We start from the raw sequence: 21,244 nt of genomic DNA, 5'->3' as shown, positions 1-21,244 counted from the left end.
TGGGCCATATAGATAACATTGTGCTCACGCCCATGGGTTGTGCACAACACAGCTAAGTCAATAGATAATAAAAAGTAATGTGATCTGGGGCTGTCAAAAAGAGGCTTAGATACAAAGTAATCACAGAGGTTAAAAGTATATTAATATAACCATGTTGGCTGTTCAAAACTGGGGAATTGGTAATAAAGGGATCGTCGACGATGAATAATTTCATTACTCTGAATTGAACCAATTAGGGCTGAGACAACTTGTTCAACAAGTTGATAATAATCAATAAAAATCATTGCCAAGAATGAGTTGGTCAGTGGATTAGTTGGGCTGCTTGCAGCACCCAGCGTGCATGTGTGTAGAGTGAGGAAGAGGCACCGTGGGACAGTTCCCTTCCCTCATGCTGCGCTGTTGTAAGGTAGGTCTCACCCTGGTTATCTAACTTAGTTTACATGCTTAATAGTATACACGTGCAGGCTGCAGCGTGTCAGATCGGTCCTGTAAGAGTGCAAACATTTGTTGGGTAGAGCTGTGTAGGTGGGGGCAGTTGTGATTTATCCTGCACACTCAAGCCGTCTTAGAAAGCTTATAGTGCTTGCTAGCACACGGCAGCCAGACTTGGGAGTGCTGACAAGGTAAAGAGCTGTGTGAGGGAAAGGAACACGCAGTGTTAAAAGCTTAGGCCTAAACATAGGAAACGTTTGCGAACTTATGTGCTTAGTGACCGGCATCTGCAGGTACCATGTTTATTTATCTCTAAAAAATATAACATGGTGCCTGCAGATGCCGGTCACTAAGTAAGCACACAAGTTCTCAAACTTTTTCCTATGTTTAGGCCTAAGCTTTTATCACAGTGTTTGAATTTCCCTCTCACACAGCTCTTTATCTTAGGGAGATAAAAGCAGGCCGTGCGGCCGTGTGTTGGGAAATGCTGTGTGGGCAGGGGCATCAGGGACAGTCATCATTAATTTATTCCAGCGCTAAGGAAGCAGCATACTGGAAGTTACTTTTTTTGTTTAAAATAAATATATATTATATATAAAAAGTAATATTCCCTCCCTGGTAGTCTAGTGGGGGAGCATTTGGTCTGCACATTTGTCTGGCACATTACAGACCAACCATACTAAGGGCTCGATTTACCAAAACCCTACGGCTGCAAGTTCTCACAAGAACTTGCTCGCTGTAATTTATCAAGCAGCGGTCACCAGACCGCAGCTTCCTTAACCTCTTCGTTCTTCGAGTCCGACCGAGGAGATTGACAGCTCCTGCCCGCGTGCGATTGGCTGTGCGCGGGCAGGATTGCACGTGAGCGCAAAATTGCGCTCGTGTGCAATGTTGATTACCTGCGGGTAATTTCGCCCTGCCACAGGCGAGCTAAGGCGTATAGGGGCGTGTATACGTGCCCCTGTACGCCTCAGCTTTGATAAATCTAGCCATAATTGCTACTTCAATTTCCAGCTCTCACAGAGACCCATAAACAGAAATCATGGCCATTCCATTTTCTGTCCCACATCTGTTAGGGGGAGGAAATCTCCCTGATTGAGCCAGATAATCATAATTGTTTTAAAGCACCAAATAAATTGCCTTAAGGAGGCAATGTACTGTAAAAAGTAGTAGTTTTCCATGTATTTCCAATAAATAAATACCAGCTGCAGAGTTTAACATGTAAGGAAGGAAGATTATATCTTAGGTGTATATTTGTATATAGCAGTTCCTATTAATTATACCCACAACCCAATAAAATGAGCTTAGCTTTTAGAGAGAGCGGACCAAAAGAGTCCTTATTTTATTTCTCACCGTTTACTTGCAGAGACCAATACTTAGAGTAGAGAAAAATCAGAAAATTGAAAAGAAACATTTTAGTACCTCTCTATTTATGTAAAAAAAAAACACTGGGAGCATAACCATGATGAAATCCCATGTAAACCTTAACAATTTTTTAAAATAATTTTGGGGAAAAGTAGTCATTTTAATTTTTGGTTTTCTGGAACCGGCAGCGGAGAGAGAGGTTGAACTTGAAACCAGTCCACATCTGCTCTAATAATATTTTTATTTATTTTTTGTGTTTTTTTTTATTGGCTGTTTCTTGTTTCTTTTTTTTTTTCTTTTTTTAACCGATTAATCGAAAAAATAAAAATCGACCAACTAATCGATTATGAAAATAATCGTTAGTTGCAGCCCTAGAACCAATCGAAGTTAAATCCAAAAACTGTATCTTAAAGGGACACTCAATCAAAATTAAACTTTCATTATTCAGATAGAGCATGCCATTTTAAACAACTTTCCAATTTACTTCCATTAACTAAATGTGCACAGTCTTTTTATATTTAAACTTTTTGAGTCACCAGCTCCTACTGAGCATGTGCAAGAATAAGTGTGTATGCATTTGTGAATGGCTGTTACATGGTACGTGTATGCATTTGTGATTGGCTGATGGCTGTCACATGGTACAGGGGGAGTGGAAAAAGACATAACTTTTAAAATTGTCAGAAAAAAAAAATCTACTACTCATTTGAAGATCATACTAAGTGCTATTGCATTGTCTTGTTATCTTGCAATTGTTGATTATGCAAATCTACTGTGTTGACTGGTCCTTTAACATTTTGTATTTCTGTTTTAAATTTTAAGCCTAAATCACTGCTATTTACGAAACTCCTCAAAAACAAAATTACCTTTGGTCACAAAAATCAAGTCATCAATGAACCTCATATAAAAGCTAATGTTATTTGAGAACGGATTATCCTCACTATAGTGACTGTTGAGCTCCCAGAATCCCACAAACAAATTAGCGAATGATGGGGCAAATTTTGCCCCATCGCCGTACCACAGGTTTGTAGGTAGTACACGCCATCAAACATAAAATAATTGTGGAATAGCAGGAACTCAAGTCTCACACAAAAACAATTTGTGCTCAGAGTAATTTGTTTGTCCAAAAAGAATGCTATCGCCTATATACCCAAATGATGAGGTATGCTTGAGTACAATGACACCGCATCAATCACCACCCACCTAGAATCTTCCTTCCAATTCATCTCTTTAAGGATAGAAATTAAATGACCTGAGTCTCTTAGATAACTACTAAGACCTTGGACCAATGGTTGCAATATTAAATCAACCCACTCAGATAATGGTTCAAATAATGAACCTATCCCAGAGATGACAGGACACCCTGGTGGGCTCAGTGAGTCTTTATGCATTTTTAGTAGGTGGTGAAAAAACGGCGTCATTGGATGTTCTGGTATGAGTGATAATGCTTTGTCTCTTGTCATAACCACCAAGGCCACTGCATCTTCAAGTGGTTTGTCTAAATTTTTTATTAAACTCTTTTTCCAGATTATAGGTAAACTTCCTATAAGTAATTCCATCATTAAGATGTCTGTTAGCTTCCTTGAAATAATCAGACATGTTCAATGCCACCACGATTCCACCTTTATCAGATGACCTAATAATGTCTTGATTATCCTTTAAATTGTTTAACTGCAAGCCTTTGCTTATATGTTAAATTATTATTTAAATCCCTAATATTACTTGTTTTACCCAACTCCATAACTTCCTGTTCTACTTTCTTTTAGAACATATTGAGGTAATTGGCCCTAAACTATGTAGGGTTAAAAATCAATTTAATTTTTCTGAGCTTAGGTATGTTTCCATCTCCTGGTTTCTCACCACTCAGATCCAAATCCTTTAATTGCTCCAAAGTGCAAATATCAGCAAAGTTTAAACTTGGATCTATATAGCTAATATCCGGATCTGAGTGATGATTACCAGGATTAATAAAGGGATATCTATCTTTTTTAAACAAATTTGATGCCCCTTTAAGATTTCTGACAGAGGTTCTATCACAAGAACAAAATCTAGATAACATCCCTGCCTTGTCCCATTATTCATGGGAAATTAAAACTAGCAGGTCTTGAGATGCATTTGTTGATAATAAAAAAAGGACCCAATTAAAAACTTTTGAACTATCATAGATAAGGTCTGTATATAGGTTAAGCGGATAAAGAATGCTAAAGCTCAAGTGTGCATGCTAGGACAAAATGTCAGCTACAAAATATTGATGAAAATTACAAACTATGTATATGTTTAACCTAACATTTTGAAGTGCGAGGATATTTATATATATACAGTATATATATATATATATATATATATATATATATATATATACACATACACACACACAGTATCTCACAAAAGTGAGTACACCTCTCACATTTTTGTAATATTTTATTATATCTTTTCATGTGTCAACACTGAAGAAATTACACTTTGCTACAATGTAAAGTAGTGAGTGTACAGCCTGTATAACAGTGTAAATATGCTGTCCCCTCAAAATAACTCAACACACAGCCATTAATGTCTAAACCGTTGGCAACAAAAGTGAGTACACCCCTAAGTGGAAATGTACAAATTGGGCCTAAAGTGTCAATATTTTGTGTGGCCACCATTATTTTCCAGCACTGCCTTAACCCTCATGGACATACAGTTCACCAGTGCTTCACAGGTTGCCACTGGAGTTCTCTTCCACTCCTCCATGACGACATCACAGAGCTGGTGGATTTTAGAGACCTTGCACTCCCCCACCTTCCGTTTGAGGATGCCCCACAAATGCTCAATAGGTTTTAGGTCTGGAGACATGCGTGGCCAGCCCATCACACTTACCCTCAACTTCTTTAGCAAGGCAGTGGTTGTCTTGGAGGTGTGTTTGGGGTCATTATGTTGGAATACTGCCCTGTAGCCCAGTCTCTGAAGGCAGGTGTTTATGCTCTGCTTCAGTATGTCACAGTACATATTGGCATTCATGGTTCCCTCAATGAACTGTAGCTCCCCAGTGCCGGCAGCACTCATGCAGGCCCAGACCATGACACTTCCACCACCATGCTTAACTGTAGGCAAGACACACTTGTCTTTGTACTCCTCACCTGCTTGCAGGCACACACACTTGACACCATCTGAACCAAATAAGTTTATCTTGGTCTCATCGGACCACAGGACATGGTTCCAGTAATCCAGGTCCTTAGTCTGCTTGTCTTCAGCAAACTGTTTGCAGGCTTTCTTGTGCATCATCTTTAGAAGAGGCTTCCTTCTGGGACGACAGACATGCAGACCAATTTGATGCAGTGTGCAAAGTATGGTCTAAGCACTGACAGGCTGACGCCATCACCCCTTCAACCTCTGCAGCAATGCTGGCAGCACTCATACGTCTATTTCCCAAAGACAACCTCTTTATATGACGCTGAGCAAGTCTTTATGTAGAGCAACTATTCTTTTTTTTTTTCAGATCCTCAGAGAGTTCTTTGCCATGAGGTGCCATGTTGAACTTCCAGTGAACAGTATGAGAGATTGTGAGAGCGATAACACCAAATTTAACACACCTGCTCCCCATTCACACCTGAGACCTTGTAACACTGAGTCACATGACACCGGGGAGGGAAAATGGCTAATTGGGCCAAATTTGAACATTTCCACTTAAGGTTGTACTCACTTTTGTTGCCAAGAGTTTAGACATTAATGACTGTGTGTTGAGTTATTTTGAGGGAGCAGCAAATTTACACTGTTATACAGGTTGTAAACTCACTACATTGTAGCAAAGTGTAATTTCTTCAGTGTGGTCATATAAAAAGATATAATAAAATATTTACAAAAATGTGAGGGGTATACTAAAATAGTGACCTCTAAGGACAAACATGGCACTCAATATATTAATAAAGTTTTCAAATCCAAACAGAAGGTAGATTATTTTTCTTTTTGTTTAATTTATTTTTTTGCTTATTCATGGACTCCAACAGAAACTAGAAAAAAAACAAAAAAAAAAAAAACATGTTGCTATGACTTTCAAATGGAAAAGCCATCTGTGTTTTTTTTTTTAAATCCCTGATTTTAGCACTGATAACCTATGCACACAGTGTGCATACATTACCTAGAAATTCTTTATGCGTTGTAAAAACAGTTGGCAAAAAAATATATATTTTACCAATTTTTCCTGTATTTTAACATTAGAAATTGTGTATTTTTTCCCAATTCACACAAGAATTGGAAGTGCATATCACTTTAGAATGTAGTAGTAGTAAATATCTGCACAGTGAGTATTTAATCACTGTAGTAGTTTATTTATAGCTGTACCTAACTGGCCTCAGCAGAAAAGAGAAGAGCCTTCTAAAAAAGTCCCTGTACTTCAAAACAATACAAAATACCTTTAGAACATTTATTTTGTATGCATATGTTTTGCAACATATTGCTGATCCCCTTTGCTACCATGATTTTTAGAGAAAAACTTGCCCAAAGTACTGGAGAATCTTTAGAATTTTTGCAATCACTCTGTTTCCACAGAAATAGAGCCTTTGTTTTTTGATTTACCTATAAAAACTATGGGCCAGATTACGAGTGGAGCGCATATGTTTGCGCCCTAGTGATAAGGGGTTTATCGCGGGTGTTTGTGTTCGTCGGGCTTAACGCTAGTATAACAAGTTGAAAGTAAATGCAATCGATTAAGCACAATCGTGATTTACGCTAGAACAATTAGAGACTTCAAAGCTCTGGTTAACTGTTTCTCAAAACATAAAAGTTGCACAAAACACATTAAATATACATTACAAAGTATTACAGTATTAAAGGGACACTGTACCCAAATTTTTTTTCTTTTGTGATTCAGATAGAGCATGCAATTTTAAGCAACTTTCTAATTTACTTCTATTATCAATTTTTATTCATTCTCTTGATATCTTTATTTGAAAAAGAAGGTATCTAAGCTGAGGAGTCAGCAAATTTGTGGTTCAGAACCATGGACAGCAATTGTTTATTGGTGCTGCCCAATCAGCAAGGACAACCCAGGTTGTTCACCAAAAATGGGCCGGCATCTAAACTTAAATTCTTGCTTTTCAAATAAACATAACAAGAGAATGAAGAAAATTTGATAATAGGAGTACATTAGAAAGTTGCTTCAAATTCCATGCTCTATCTGAATCACAAAAGAAAAAATATGGGTACAGTGTCCCTTTAAGTATTATACATTACACTCATAACATCATCTAATAAAAATTATTAAAAAAATAAATATTATACACAAAAGTTATAAAAGCTCTAGGAAATGAGATCCCAGGTGTTAGAAAAAAAAAGCAGGCAGGCAAAGGGTTTTAACATAGACATACATATACATCTTTAACAATACATATGTGCACATATATAGAAATGCATTGGAGCCCTTTGCAGTTAAGTAGATGAAATCATGTAAAAGCATATTTATGCAATATTCATATTTAATAAAGTGTTAGTGTATATTTACTGTAAATATTTGACATACCAATGTTCTGCATATAGCAGAATATGTTCTATGCATTTATAAATAGATATTCTATACCTATATAAATTGGTGTATATATATATATATATATATATATATATAAATAGAACATATTCTGTTATGTGCAGAACATTAGAATGTGAGATATTCATATTTTCATGTCGGGTTTAGCGCACATGAGAAGTTTGGCTTTCTGCACTCATCGGGTTAGCGAGCAAGTGAAAACATTTTACTTTCAACTCATAAAAGAAGCACAACCCGAAAGCTTACATCTAGCACAATTGACGTTCAAGTGGGAGAGGAAATTAGCACACAACATATTCTTTGGGGTGGAGGCATAAAAAGGGCTTTCAGTGGATGACAGTTTCAACTAGCTATTTATTCTCATTATTAAGAAATTATTGTAAAATTATCATGAAATAAATTAATTATCACATACCACAAAAAACTGTAGTTTTCTGTAAAAAAAAAAATTTGTTCATTGGCATCCTCTGATTCATCCAAGACCAAACGTATATATTTATTACTTTTTGTTATCATTTTAAAAGGGACACAAAACAGAAAAAAAAAATTTCATGATTCGGATAGAGTATACAATTAAACAAATTTCCAATTTACTTATTTTACTTATCTTGCTTTGTTCTTTTGGTATCATTTGTCAGAAAGCATACCTAGGTAGGGTCAGGAGCTGAGAGCTAGCTGACGATTGGTGGCTGTATATATATATATATATATATATATCCCTGCTGTCATTGACTCAGCTGTGTTCAGCTAGCTCCCAGTAGTGCATTGCTGCTCCTTCAAAAAAGGACACCAAGAGAATGAAGCAAATTTGAAAATAGAGGTTAATTAAAAAGTTGTTTATAATTGTATGCTTGATCTGAATTATGTAAGAAACATTTTGGGTTTTATTAAGTGTATTTACATATGCTCAGTCACAGATTACTTACCATGGCTAGAGAGTTTTTGTTTCTCTCTGAGTTTTATCTGCTCTTCGTGTATTTGTTTGCCAGTTAGCAATTTGTATACTGGGGGGTCTGTATTTTCTCTGATAGGAACCAGTTTTAGACCTTGTTCATCCATGATACGTATCACATCTGCTCTATGCATGTTCCCCAGGTCTTCGCCATTCTCATTAAACACATGTATGAAACGATAAGGGATCTTCCTGCCAACATTTCCAACGGTTTTTCTTGCATTTGCTTCTACTTTTTTCTTTTTGGTTAGTTTCTCATCTGGCTCATCTTCTAATTCAGTAGTGGTGTAAGTTTTTACATGAATGGTCATAGGTCCTTTTCTTGAGCAATTTATGGGAATCAATGGCAAAAATGTGGTTACCTTGAACCATCTTGTGGGAAGTACAAAGTGTCTTCCCAAATACCATCTGCCATTATTTGTAGCTTGACAAATTATTTTCCTGAGATGCAGACCAGACATTCTGGGAAATATAAAAATATAGTTTAAATCAATTTATCATGAACCTCTGTTCTTAGCACATTCAATCCAAATCCTGTAATATTAGCAAATTATCAGCAATTTACAATCCCCAAACTGTTTCATAAGAAGCAGCCACCTGAAGAATTGAAATATGAGACAATAGGATTTAAAAAGGGACATTTCTCTTGTCTTACTACAGAATGACATAACAGCCATGTGTAAAAAAATGTAAACCATGTAACAACTTGTTTGCTGCAATTATTTTATAACAGCAAAACTACACCCACCCTTGCCTTATTTAGAAGAACCAATCCAGACTTGTTACTGGAGTAGACAAGGCTTGTCACGGTCATTGTATTGCAAAAAACCTACATTGTTTAGCAGCTCATTATCGGATAACCTCTGCTGAGGTTATTAGGGACATATATGTAGCAGAGGTAGACTTATGAAGTCTGCAACATGCACTTCAAATTCTCAGAAAAGGGAACCCCACAATCATCAGAGGGGGCAAATTAAATAATGAATGTATATTACTATGCATAATTAAGCATGTAATAACACATTTATTTCCCTTTGAACTATATAAAAATAACACACATGGGAAACAGCACAATTTTTAGATATTAAAAAAGTTACAGGGAAAGTAAAGTTAAAATTAAACTTTCAAGATTTAGATAGAGGATGCAAATTTACTTAATATGCCTAATTATTTCCATTATCTAATTTGTTTTGTTCTCTTGGTATCGCTTGTTGAAAGGCATACCTAGATAGGCTCAGGAGCAGCAAGGCACGGTTAGGAGCTAGCTGTTAATTGGTGGTTGCACAATAATACTTCCTGTTATTGGTTCATCCAATGTGTACAGATAGCGCTCAGTAGTGCATTGCTGCCCCTTCAACAAAGAATACCAAGAAAATGAAGCAAATTTAGTAATAGAAATTTAATATTGTATAAAAAATTGTATGCTTTTTCTGAATCGAGGAAGAATAAATAAAGGAACAAATGATGATGTCGCAAACAATTAGTTTATTCATGCAGTTAAAACAGTTACTCTAAAGACGAGAAAGGTCGTTCTGGAGATTTACTATAGTCAGGTGGGAAAAGCTTCGGGAATTCCAATGTGTACTATTCAATAACAATATACAGCAATTTTATCATGAGTTGACAATACAGGGGGGAAACACAGTACACTATCCCTTTAAGCAACTGTTCAGTACCATGAAGGTGTTCCCCATAGGGTATAGCAGCCCACGGCAAAAAATATTTTGCTAAGGAGGTGACGTTTTCACCTCTTAGCAAATAGCAGTGCGGTAAATCAGGCTCCCATGGGCGCCAAACCAGATTTACCGTACGGCTATTGGCTAAGAGGTGAAAACGTCACTGTAGCAGCTAAGAACGGCGAATGGTTGAAACGAATAAAGGCACTTTCTGCATGAAGTATCTTCAGGGATAGGCAAGGTGTCCATACACGGACACTGGTGTCCGTGACTGGCCCTTGCAGTGTCCGCCACTCATTTTGTGGTGGGGAGGCAGAAGTAGGACAGATAAATGCTGGTCCTGACACCACCTTGACGCACGCAGCACCACGTTTCGTGGGGTTGGGGCCACACCCATATGACGCCGCTCAGTAGCGGGAAAGTGAGTGAGAGGGAAGAAGCAAGCTGCCTGCAGTGCAACCTGTGTCAACCACCAGTGAGTCGTGACCCGTCCCAATTTCTTGATCTGTGCGGCAGCATGGTGCTGATGTCTCTGTGTAGAAGTCCACTGCCTACTCTGGCAAACATTACCTTACCAAGTAAGTAACCAACCATGATGATCATGCGATTAACATCAAGGTGGGTGGGTTTGGTCAGGAGTTTCAGACTCTCAATACAACCAAAAATAAATAAAAGGTAAGAATGAAAACATTGAAAACATTTCATACCAGTATACCACAAGCATTCTTTAAATACATGTTATTTTAAACTTGTTTGATTAGATGACTAATTTGCCCTTGTGGAACTAGACCAGGGGCATCCAATGTATGGCTCATTTGACAGCAAAGTGCTCCTGACTTATAGAAACATAAAATGTGTCGGCAGATAGGAACCATTCGGCCCATCTAGTCTACCCAATTTTCTGAATACTTCCATTAGTTCCTGACCTTATCTTATATCTAGTATAGCCTTATGCCTATCCCATGCATGTTTAAATTCCTTTACTGTCTCTTCCACTTCTGTTGGATGGCTATTCCACCATGAATCCTCTACCCTCTCGGAAAAGAGAGTGTTTTTTGATGTTTTTAATTTGAATTGTACCTTGGTGTCCTTCACTAAGGTCTGTACTTTGGAAAATGTCCGCCACAGCCTTTGTCCATGCCTATCCTTGAGTATCTTATACTTCATGAATGAAAGTGCCCTTTATTTGTTTCAACAGTCAACCCTAGAGTTTCAAAAACGCTACGGTTGACTTTCACTTTAAGTAATAATTCAGATAGAGCATGCAATTTTAAAGAACTTTCCAATTTACTTCTATTATCAAATTTGTTTTTTTCTCTTGGTATTCTTTGTTGAAGAGTAAATCTAGGGAGGTTGATAGGAGCATGCACATGTATTTAACAATCTATGGCAACAATGTTTGCAACTATATATATAACAAATAAATGATAATACAACAACAACCCTATAAACCTTAGGTAGGCTGATAGAAGCTTAGGAGCATGCACATTTCTTTAACCCCTTGGTGACCAGACCATTTTTCAAATGTTCTGACCGTTTGGGACCAGGGCTATTTTTGCATTTCTGCGGTGTTTGCGTTTAGCTGTAATTTTCCTCTTACTCATTTACTGTACCCACACATATTATATACCGTTTTTCTCGCCACTAAATAGACTTTCTAAAGATACCATTATTTTCATCATATCTTATAACTTACTATAAAAACCAATTATAAAATATGATGAAAAACTTAAAGGAAAAAAAAAACTTTTTCTAACTTCGACCCCCAAATTCTGTTACACATCTGCAACCACCAAAAAACACCCATGCAAATAGTTTCTAAATTTTGTCCTGAGTTTATAAATACCCAATGTTTACATGTTCTTTGCTTTTTTGCAAGTTATAGGGCAATAAATACAAGTAGCACTTTGCTATTTCCAAACCATTTTTTTTTGTCCAAAATTAGCGATAGTTACATAGGAACACTGATATCTTTCAGGAATCCCTGAATAACCCTTCACATGTATATATTTTTTTTTTAAGTAGACAACCCAAAGTATTGATCTAGGCCCATTTTGGTATATTTCATGCCACCATTTCACCACCAAATGTATCAAATAAAAAAAAAAAAATTCACTTTTTCACAAACTTTAGGTTTCTCACTGAAATTATTTACAAACAACTTATGCAATTATGGCACAAATGGTTGTAAATACTTCTTTGGGATCCCCTTTGTTCAGAAATTCAGGTATACCTCACTTTACAGCGCTTCACTTTACAGCGCTTCGCTAATACAGCGCTTTGTGGAGCTGAAGTTCAACCTCCAAGGATTTTGAAACAGTGCTGTAATCATCGTGAGATTGCGAGAAAAGTGACTGGCACCATTTTGTTTCGCACAGTTCTCTCTGTTTACAGCATTACAGTGCAATCTGTGTCTCAGTGCTATAGTCTGGCAAATATTACTACAGTAATTGTCACTATTTTACAGGTACAGTATTTATTGAATACTAATTGCATGCTGTGCTAGTGTTGAACTAAACATAGCACTATTGCACCCCTAATATATGTTAGTTCAAACATGTTTTTAAACACACTGGCAAGTGAAAAGAAAGCTAAAACTGCCTTGTTTCACTTTAAGGCGGTTTTCACTTTACAGCGGGGCTCCGATCCCTAACCCACTGTATGAGCGGGGTATACCAGTAGCAGACATATATGGCTTTGGCATTGTTTTCTGCAATTAGAAAGCCGCTAAGCACCACACTTTTATTATGCCCAGCAGTGAAGGGGTTAGGTAGCTGGTTGGGTTAAAAGGGACAGTAAAGTCAAAAAAAATCTTTCATGATTTAAATAGGGCATGTAATTTTAAACAACTTTCCAATTTACTTTTATTACCAATTTTGCTTTGTTCTCTTGGTATTCTTAGTTGAAAGCTAAATCTAAGAGGTTCATGTGTTAATTTCTTAGACCTTGAAGACTGCCTCTAATCTGAAAGCATTTTGACAGTTTTTCACCACTAGAGGGCGTTAGTTCATGTGTTTCATATAGATAACATTGAGCTCAGGCACGTGAAGCTCCTAGGAGTCAGATTGGCTAAAAATGCATGTCTGTCAAAAGAACTGAAATAAGAGGGCAGTTTGCAGAGGCATAGATACAAGGTAATCACAGAGGTAAAAAGTATATTATTATAACTGTGTTGGTTATGCAAAATTGGGGAATGGGTAATAAAGGGATTATCTACCTTTTTAAACAATAAAAATTCTTGTGTTTACTGTCTCTTTAAGTTTAGCATTAGTGTAGAGATCAGCCTCCCACATCCCACCCCCTGATCCCTCCCTGACCCCTTAGAACAGCTCTTTTCCCTCCCCCGCCTCACAATTGTCACCGCCATCTTAAGTACTGGCAGAAAGTCTGCCAGTACTAAAATAAAAGATATATATATATATATATATATACATACACATACACATACACACACACATATATACACACACTGCAGTGTAGGATCCCCCTTAGCCCCTAACGTCCCTGATCCCCTCCAAATAGCTCTGTAACCCTCCCCCTTTACCTATTTGCCACCATCTTGGGTACTGGCAGCCATCTGCCAGTACCCACTTGGCAATAAAATTGGGCTGTGTTTTTTTTTGGTTGTTTTTTTTTTTTTTTTAGATAATCCCATTTTTTCGGTAATGTAACTGGCCCCCATTATTACCCTACCCCCTCCCAGATCCCTTTCCCAACACCTATCCCTCCCTCTTCCACCTTCCCTTACACTTGCTATGTGTAGCGGTCGCGCAAGCTCCTGGAACTCTAATCCCCGCTCGCCGGAACTGCTCCAGCGATGGGCCGCCCACCCGCCTCCCTTTTATCCCTCCCACGCCACCAACGATCGGCACCATCGCTAGCCAATGCAGAGAGGGCCACAGAGTGGCTCTCTCTGCATCGGTTTGCTTTAAAAAAAAAAAAAAGGGTATTGCACGATGCCTCAATAGTGAGGCATCGATGCAATACCCTAAAAGCGGCTGGAAGCGATCACGATTGCTTCCAGCGCTTCAAACCTTAGAGGACGTGTCTGGCACGTCCTTGGTCGTTAAGGGGTTAAACAATCTATGGAAGCAGTGTTTTAAAACTATGTATAACATTGCTATAAACTCTGCTGCCAAATGGCTATAGACACGTGCACACGCCTGAGCTCACCTAGATAACAAAGGATACCAAGATCACTACGCACATTGATAATGAAAGTAAATTGAAATGTTGTTTAAAACTGTATGCTCCATCCAATTCGTGTAAAAAGGACAGTCTACTCCAGAATTTGTATTGATGAAAAAGACAGATAATCCCAATATTACCCATTCCCCAGTTTTGCATAACCAACACTGTTATATTAAAAGGGGCAGTCAACACCAGAATTTTTGTTGTTTAAAAAGAAAGAAAATCCCTTTATTACCCATTCCCCAGTTTTGCATAACCAACACTGTTATAGAAATACACTTTTTACCTCTGTGATTACCTTGTATCTAAGCCTCTGCCAACTGCCCCCTTGTTTCAGTTGTTTTGACAGACTTGCATTTTAGCCAATCGGTGCTCACTCCATGTGCATGAGCTCAATGTTATCTATATGAAACACATGAACTAATGCCCTCTAGTGGTCAAAATGCATTCAGATTAGAGTCTTCAAGGTCTAAGAAATTAGCATATGAACTTCCTAGGTTTAACTTTCAACTAAGAATACCAAGAGAACAAAGCAAAATTGGTGATAAAAGTAAATTGGAAAGTTGTTTAAAATTACATTTCCTATTTAAATCTTGAAAGTTTTTTTGGACTTGACTGTCCCTTTAATACACTTTTTAGCACAACAGTGCTGAGTCATAAATAACTCAACGGGAGTGAGCACAATGTTATCTATATGGCACACATGAACTAGCACTGTCTAGCTGTTGGAAACTGTCAAAATCACAATGAAATAAGTGGCGGCCTATAAGGGCTTAGAAGCATATGAGCCTACCTAGGTTTAGCTTGCAACAAAGAATACCAAGAGAACAAAGCAAATTTGATGATAAAAGTAAATTGGAAAGTTGTTTAAAATTGCATGCCCTATCTAAATCATGAAAGTTTAAAAGGGATATAAAACACAACCATTTTCATTTGGTAATTAGACCGAGCATAACATTTTAAAAAAAGGTTTGAATTTACTTCTATTATTAAATTTGCTTCATTCCCATGATACTCTGAGTTGAAAAGATCCCTAGGTAGGCATCTGGTGCACTACATGGTAGGTAATAGTGTTGCCATTAAGTGCTCTTGCAAGTGGATAACATTCTTGCAAAACTGCTGCCATATAGTACTCTAGAAATGGGCCGGCTCCTAAGCATGCATCCCTGCTTTTCAACAAAATATACCAAGAGAATGGAGAAAATTGATAATTGAAGTAAATTAGAAAAAGTTGCATGCTCTATCTGAATCATGAAAGAAAATGTTTGGATTTCATATCCCTTTCATTTTTACTTGACTGTCCCTTTATGGAGTCCATCTGAAACATTGCAGCACTCAAGCAAAATGGTCAGTAATTGGTGGAGACATGTGGTTGCCCCTCTGCTAGGTAAGCATTGTTTCTCCTAAGCATTCCTATGTATGCTTTTCAACAAAGCATACCAAAAGAGCAAAGTAAATTTGCCAATATATGTCTCTTAAAAAAGGAATCTCTTTCTGAATCATGAAATTTAAAATTTTCCCTTTATCCCTTTAACATACTTTACATCTGTGGGTACCTTATGCCTGGGGGGGAATTATAGAAACACACAAAATAAAGAAGAGCCAGAAGATCAATCTGGTCTGCTATCAACTATTTTAATACTAAATCTACCGGAAATTAAGGAACTTTTTGTTTTTTATATATACTTTTTTATTGAGCTCCTAAACAATAAAATTACTCACTGATGTATTTTTCACAAAAAAAAAAAAATTAACGTTGAATGGGAGAGAAAGAGACAAGAACATCCTTGCTAGTGGGTTCATGCTGCTGTATGTCATACATCTGATAATAAGTGCATTACTCACTGTAACAGGTTAACGCTACAGCTGCTATGTCGGAATTCTCATTTACACTCTAAGTGAAAATAATCTATTGTCATGCGGTTGTGTGGGCTAAAAGCTGAAAGTTTTTATAATGAAAATACTGTTATTTTGTTAAGCAGGTGTGAGAAAATAAATGCCATAGTAGAGTTATTATGCCTGATTATAGTGTGCAAAAGCCACCTACTCAACACTAACCAAGTGCATAATGTTGTTAAACAGCACATTTTGCTACTGAGAGAAATATACCTATACTTATTACCAGCCTAAGAAAAACAGAAAGCACAATGTACAGAGTTTCTTAAAATGGACAGTTTAGTAAAAATTATACATTCTCTTATTCAATACAGCAAACCGTTATATGTTTGACCCCTGCTAAGGGGTTTAAACAAATAGGTAACGTCCTGCTTGTGATTTGCAAGCAGTACAGCCAGTGATGGGGGGGGGGGGTTATGCACCATCCACTGCCAATTGGGTAGCTAGCTGTATCCAGCTTGGGGCCAGCAGTTCTGTGCGGCTTCTGAGCAGGATATTATCTATATTTGCAGGGGTTAAAGGGACAGTACACTGTAAAATTGTTTTTCCATTAATGTATTTTAAATGACTTGTTATACCAACTGCAGAGTATAAAATATTTGAGAAATTGCATTTTCTGGTTTATTTGTGTACATGAAGTAGCTGGTTTTGTGCTTTGAAACCTCAGCCTATTACAATAGGTGATATCAGATCTCATTATGTTCTAAGTTTGTGTACACAGACTTGCTTCCTTATCTTTTATTTGGCTGGAACACCAAAGCTCAATACATAGAGAGAACAATGGAAAATTAGCATTTTATTACTTAACTATCCTGCATCCCACTGAGAGTGTAACTTCTTCTGCTGGCTGTGTTTACTTAAACTTGTCAATAGCATATACTCCAGTATCAAAACTTTCAGTATAGGTTGGGAAACCACAAGCTAAATCAGCTATTTCAAATGCTGAAATAGGAGTAAAGGAGCTACTTGCAACCAATTTAATACACTCTAGCAGGTAAAAAGGATCATTGGGAATAATTTAAAGGGGAGAAAGTTTTGGGGTGAACTGTCCCTTTAAACACACCATGTTCCACTGCAAGTATTGCAAAAATGACATGACAAATTGTTGAGTGTGTATTTTTTAGACTACAATGTCCCTATAAATTGCAAAATCTTACTCATCACTTCTAATTTCATCCACTGCATGTATTGGAAGGAGAGTTGCTGCACATGTTCAAATAAATCAGCAGTAGAGTGCAGTGAAAGCTAGATTTTTACATGGCATTCATGCCTAGATGGAGGCATGGCATAACCTCAATACTATGCTTATAAAATGTATTTAGTGTTTAATGCCCCTGTAGGTAAAGAACAGACCAGACACTTACTTTACAATATACTACCTAAAGTGAATGTAAAGTTTCATCAAGTAGTGCCCGGTTTTTAAAAATACTATTAAAAACAGGGGCACTTTTATTGATGAAACTTTATATTGCACCATATTTGTAGAAATTCTTACCTCTTCGTCTTGAAAGCCGGATCGCTGATGATGTCGCTTCCCCCGCAAGCCTCTTCCTAAGTCAGAAATGACGATTCCAGCCTTCCTCCAATCACAGCGTTGCTTTAGGCAATGCTTCCCCTGGGGGGGAAGCCTTGATTGGAGGATGTCGGAATCATCATTGCTGACGTAGGAAGAAGCTTGCGACGGGCTGGTGAATAGCTGGAACGGCTTTCAAGACGAAGAGGTATTTCTACAAATATGGTGCAATGTAAAGTTTTATCAATGAAAGTGCCCCTGTTTTTAATAGTATTTTTAAAAACCGGGCACTACTTGATGAAACTTTACATTCACTTTAATATACTAAGCTGATGAGAACCAGGCCCTCAGAGTCAGCATCACTAGTTCCATGTAGAAATGGCATGACTGTGAATATTGATACCTAACTTGTGAGTTATCATTTTTCCTGTCACTCTCACAACATTTAACATTTGTTAAATAGAAAAAGCTACTTTACCTTGTTAATTTGAGAAATTAAAAATAAATACATATCCAAAAGGTCTTTCTAAAACATTTATAATTATTTACCAGCTGAAACTGTCCTATATAGAAGCTCAGTTTTCTTAAACCATGTTAAAAATGTAAGTGTGTGTGTACATATATACCTCAAAATATGCAACACTGAAAGTAAAAACCTAACCATCATCATAAAAAAGAAAAATTGAAAATGAAACATGTACAAAGCAGTGATTTAATACTTTAATTGCCCAGAAAACACAAGACAATTGAGGGATCAAATCCCTCTTGTAAAACAAAATCATCAGAATTCAACCCCTTGATTATCAGTATCAGACATGTAGCAAGAATATACTGACTTGCCAGAACACAGGGACGAAACTACAGGGGTGCAGAGTTCGCAGGTGCGACTGGGCCCCTGAGGGTGGGGGCCCAGCTTAAAAAAAAAAAATATATATATATATATATATATATATATAAAATTTATATAAAAAACGTTAACCTACCACTGCCTGCACTGATATCATGTGAGTGTGACATGACGTTAGTGTTTCTGTTTTACCAATTGGTGTTTATGTGTGTGTGTATGGTGTGTGTGTGTGTGTGTGTGTGTGTATGTATGTGACTGTGTGTGTAGTTATGCATGTATGTGTGTGGGTGTGTATGTTTGTGGAACCAGCAAATTACAGACCTTGTTACTACAGCATGGGGGGGCAGGGGGTAAACAGTGTCACTATACAGTACCACTATATATACAGTAAGGGGGGGCTGGACCATGTCACTGACTACTGTGGTCACTTTAAAAAGTACTGGGCGAGTAGGGTCAGGCCAGCCATCTCACCGGCAGATTACAGACTAGGGCTGCAACAACTAATCAGCAAGTTTGATCATAAAAATAGTTGTCAACAAATCTCATTATCAATTAGGTGGTCTGTGATTAGTTGGTCAGTTGCACAGCACCAGCTGCTGTAATCTGATGAACTACTGCAACTAAGAATATGCAAAAAAAAAAAAAAATTTATATATTTTTTTTCTTTCCGATTAATCGGACAACAATCATCCGATTAATCGGATAGAAAAAAATAATAATAGATAAAAACATTTGCACAATACCATGTGCAGGTGTTCATCGGTTTGAAGCAGCTGGTGCTGTGCAATTAACCAACTAATCGCTGACCAACTAATTGATAATGAGATTCTGTGACAACTATTTTTATGATTAATCTTACCGATTAGTTGTTGCAGCCCTATTACAGACTGTGTCACTAACTTACTATATACAGTACTAGGGGGTTAAATAGTGTCACTATATATATATATATATATATATATATATATATATATACAGTAATGGGGGTCAGACCATCTCACAGACTGTGGGCACAGGGTACCTCCTTTTGCAGACGTGTAATCTGATTCACATTTTTTTCTGTGTTAAATGTAAAAAAAAAAAAATGTATTAAATTCACCTTTATTTGGAGGGGGAGGGCCCTGTGGTTTCTAGTTACACCTCTGCCAGAACACACACACATAAATACAATCCAGGGTTTGCATCATTGATTTCTACTACACTAGCATAAGCTATTCACCCCTTGCATGCCTCGAACACCTATATAACAGGAGGTTTGAGTCCACAGGTTGCCCAGAGCACAATAAAAAGGCAAAACAAAAAACCCACACACAACTTACTGTGTAAAACGCTTGCAGAATTATCAGGTTGTTACTAAGAAGCGATACATACATGTGATAAACTCTGACTCCTCTAAACAAACACAAGGGGGCTTATCACTCACAAGTAACATTAAATCATGATGCCTGGAGAACATGCAAAGCCTCTATTTATCGGTGACCGTGAGCCACATACAATACCAAGCATAGGGGAAAGAGGATGAGTGACCTAAGCCTAGTTGCCTTGGCACAATTGAGAGGAGTGGCTATTACTACTGAAAATTCAGGGGCTTCAGGGGAAATTTAATCAGGAACTAGAGCCCACATTTTAGGCACCTGCCTGCTACATCTGTGTCACGTCACCTTGCATGTCACCTCTGGAGTGCAATAAAAACGTTTATTGGGATAAATGTTTGTTTCCTTCTTTTTGGAATATGCAATCTCACTATATGAGCAGTATAATTTAACAATGCCAGATTTTTATAAAGTAGCTCAAAACATGGCTCACTAAACTTTGAAATAACAAGTAAATAAAATTTATTTGCAACGCTTTCACATACATACTAGAAAAGAAAACACGCAGGTATTTAAAATGAAATTCTCAAAGTACAATAATAAACAAAATGCACAACAAATGAGATAGCCACTTTCCCTTGAAATTTATATTAATGACAGTCTCGGTCCCAACCTGTCACTAGGCCGCTGCGCATCCCCGGTCTTTCCTCGCAATCAGCGCCTATGACAGATGCTGACAGGAAACTCGCGGAGACAGCTAAAGCCAGCACCCCACCAATACAGATTCAGAAGCAGTGCGGAAATAGAACAGAGCAACTCCCTTCCAAGGCTAACTCCTCCGCCGCCTGCAAGGCATCAGCTCAGAACTCCCGCACCGGGCGCGCTCCCGACGCATAGGTCTCAGTGAGCTGTTAACTAGGCCCACAAATGTTATAAGGTTGCGCTTAATCTAAGCTACATTTAGTCGACAGAAAGGCAGTTATATTATCTTTATATAATGCTCGATTTATATAATTTAAGAAGAACTGTCCTAATTCAAAATATGCGAATCTCACTATTGCTTTGTGCTTGTACTTACTTGTGTAGCTAGAGACCAGAACATATGTATTCTCATATATGTATAACATGTGCTACCAACTTAGATAACTGCTATTCTATATTATTGTTTCCTAATGAGGCTCATATGCTGTTTTGCCTATGTGCTTATATGACATTTAAGTTGGATTGCTTCTGTATCTATATCTGCAATGTTTTTTCCTAGAGATTTTTGTCCTAGAGAGTTCAACTTGTAGGAGCCTAAATGGCTAGCCTATAGGATTTTACAGACATTCTACTGACTACTCTATCTATGTACTTTCTCTATGTGTTTAGTATTACAATAAATCCTAACAGATGTATTCCCAAGTAGGTACTACAGGTGGTATAACCTTAGATGGTTAATATCCTGTATATTTGTGTTCTCTAATGTGGTACATTAGCTGCTCTACCTATGTGCTTATATGACATGTTGGAGTTAAATTGCGCATATATGTTCATATTGGCAG

At 37.4% G+C, this 21,244-nt stretch overlaps 1 protein-coding gene across 1 annotated transcript in view; it reads right to left on the bottom strand.

The window, feature by feature from the left end:
- The window catches only part of MTIF3 (mitochondrial translational initiation factor 3), a 65,369-nt gene extending 44,799 nt beyond the window's left edge, over positions 1-20,570 (bottom strand). Inside the window, exons 1-2 of the mRNA XM_053705045.1 lie at positions 20,374-20,570; positions 8,239-8,726 (exon numbers count right to left, since the gene is read on the bottom strand). Of these exons, the coding sequence (XP_053561020.1) occupies positions 8,239-8,725 (487 nt within the window). The 5' untranslated portion in view covers position 8,726; positions 20,374-20,570. The remainder of the gene's footprint in view (positions 1-8,238; positions 8,727-20,373) is intronic.
- Positions 20,571-21,244: the final 674 nt, after the last annotated feature.

This window comes from Bombina bombina, chromosome 3 (assembly GCF_027579735.1).
Source record: "Bombina bombina isolate aBomBom1 chromosome 3, aBomBom1.pri, whole genome shotgun sequence".
Taxonomy (NCBI): domain Eukaryota; kingdom Metazoa; phylum Chordata; class Amphibia; order Anura; family Bombinatoridae; genus Bombina; species Bombina bombina.
Note: the sequence above shows the minus strand (reverse complement) of the source record. Positions and strands in the feature narration are given on the sequence as shown.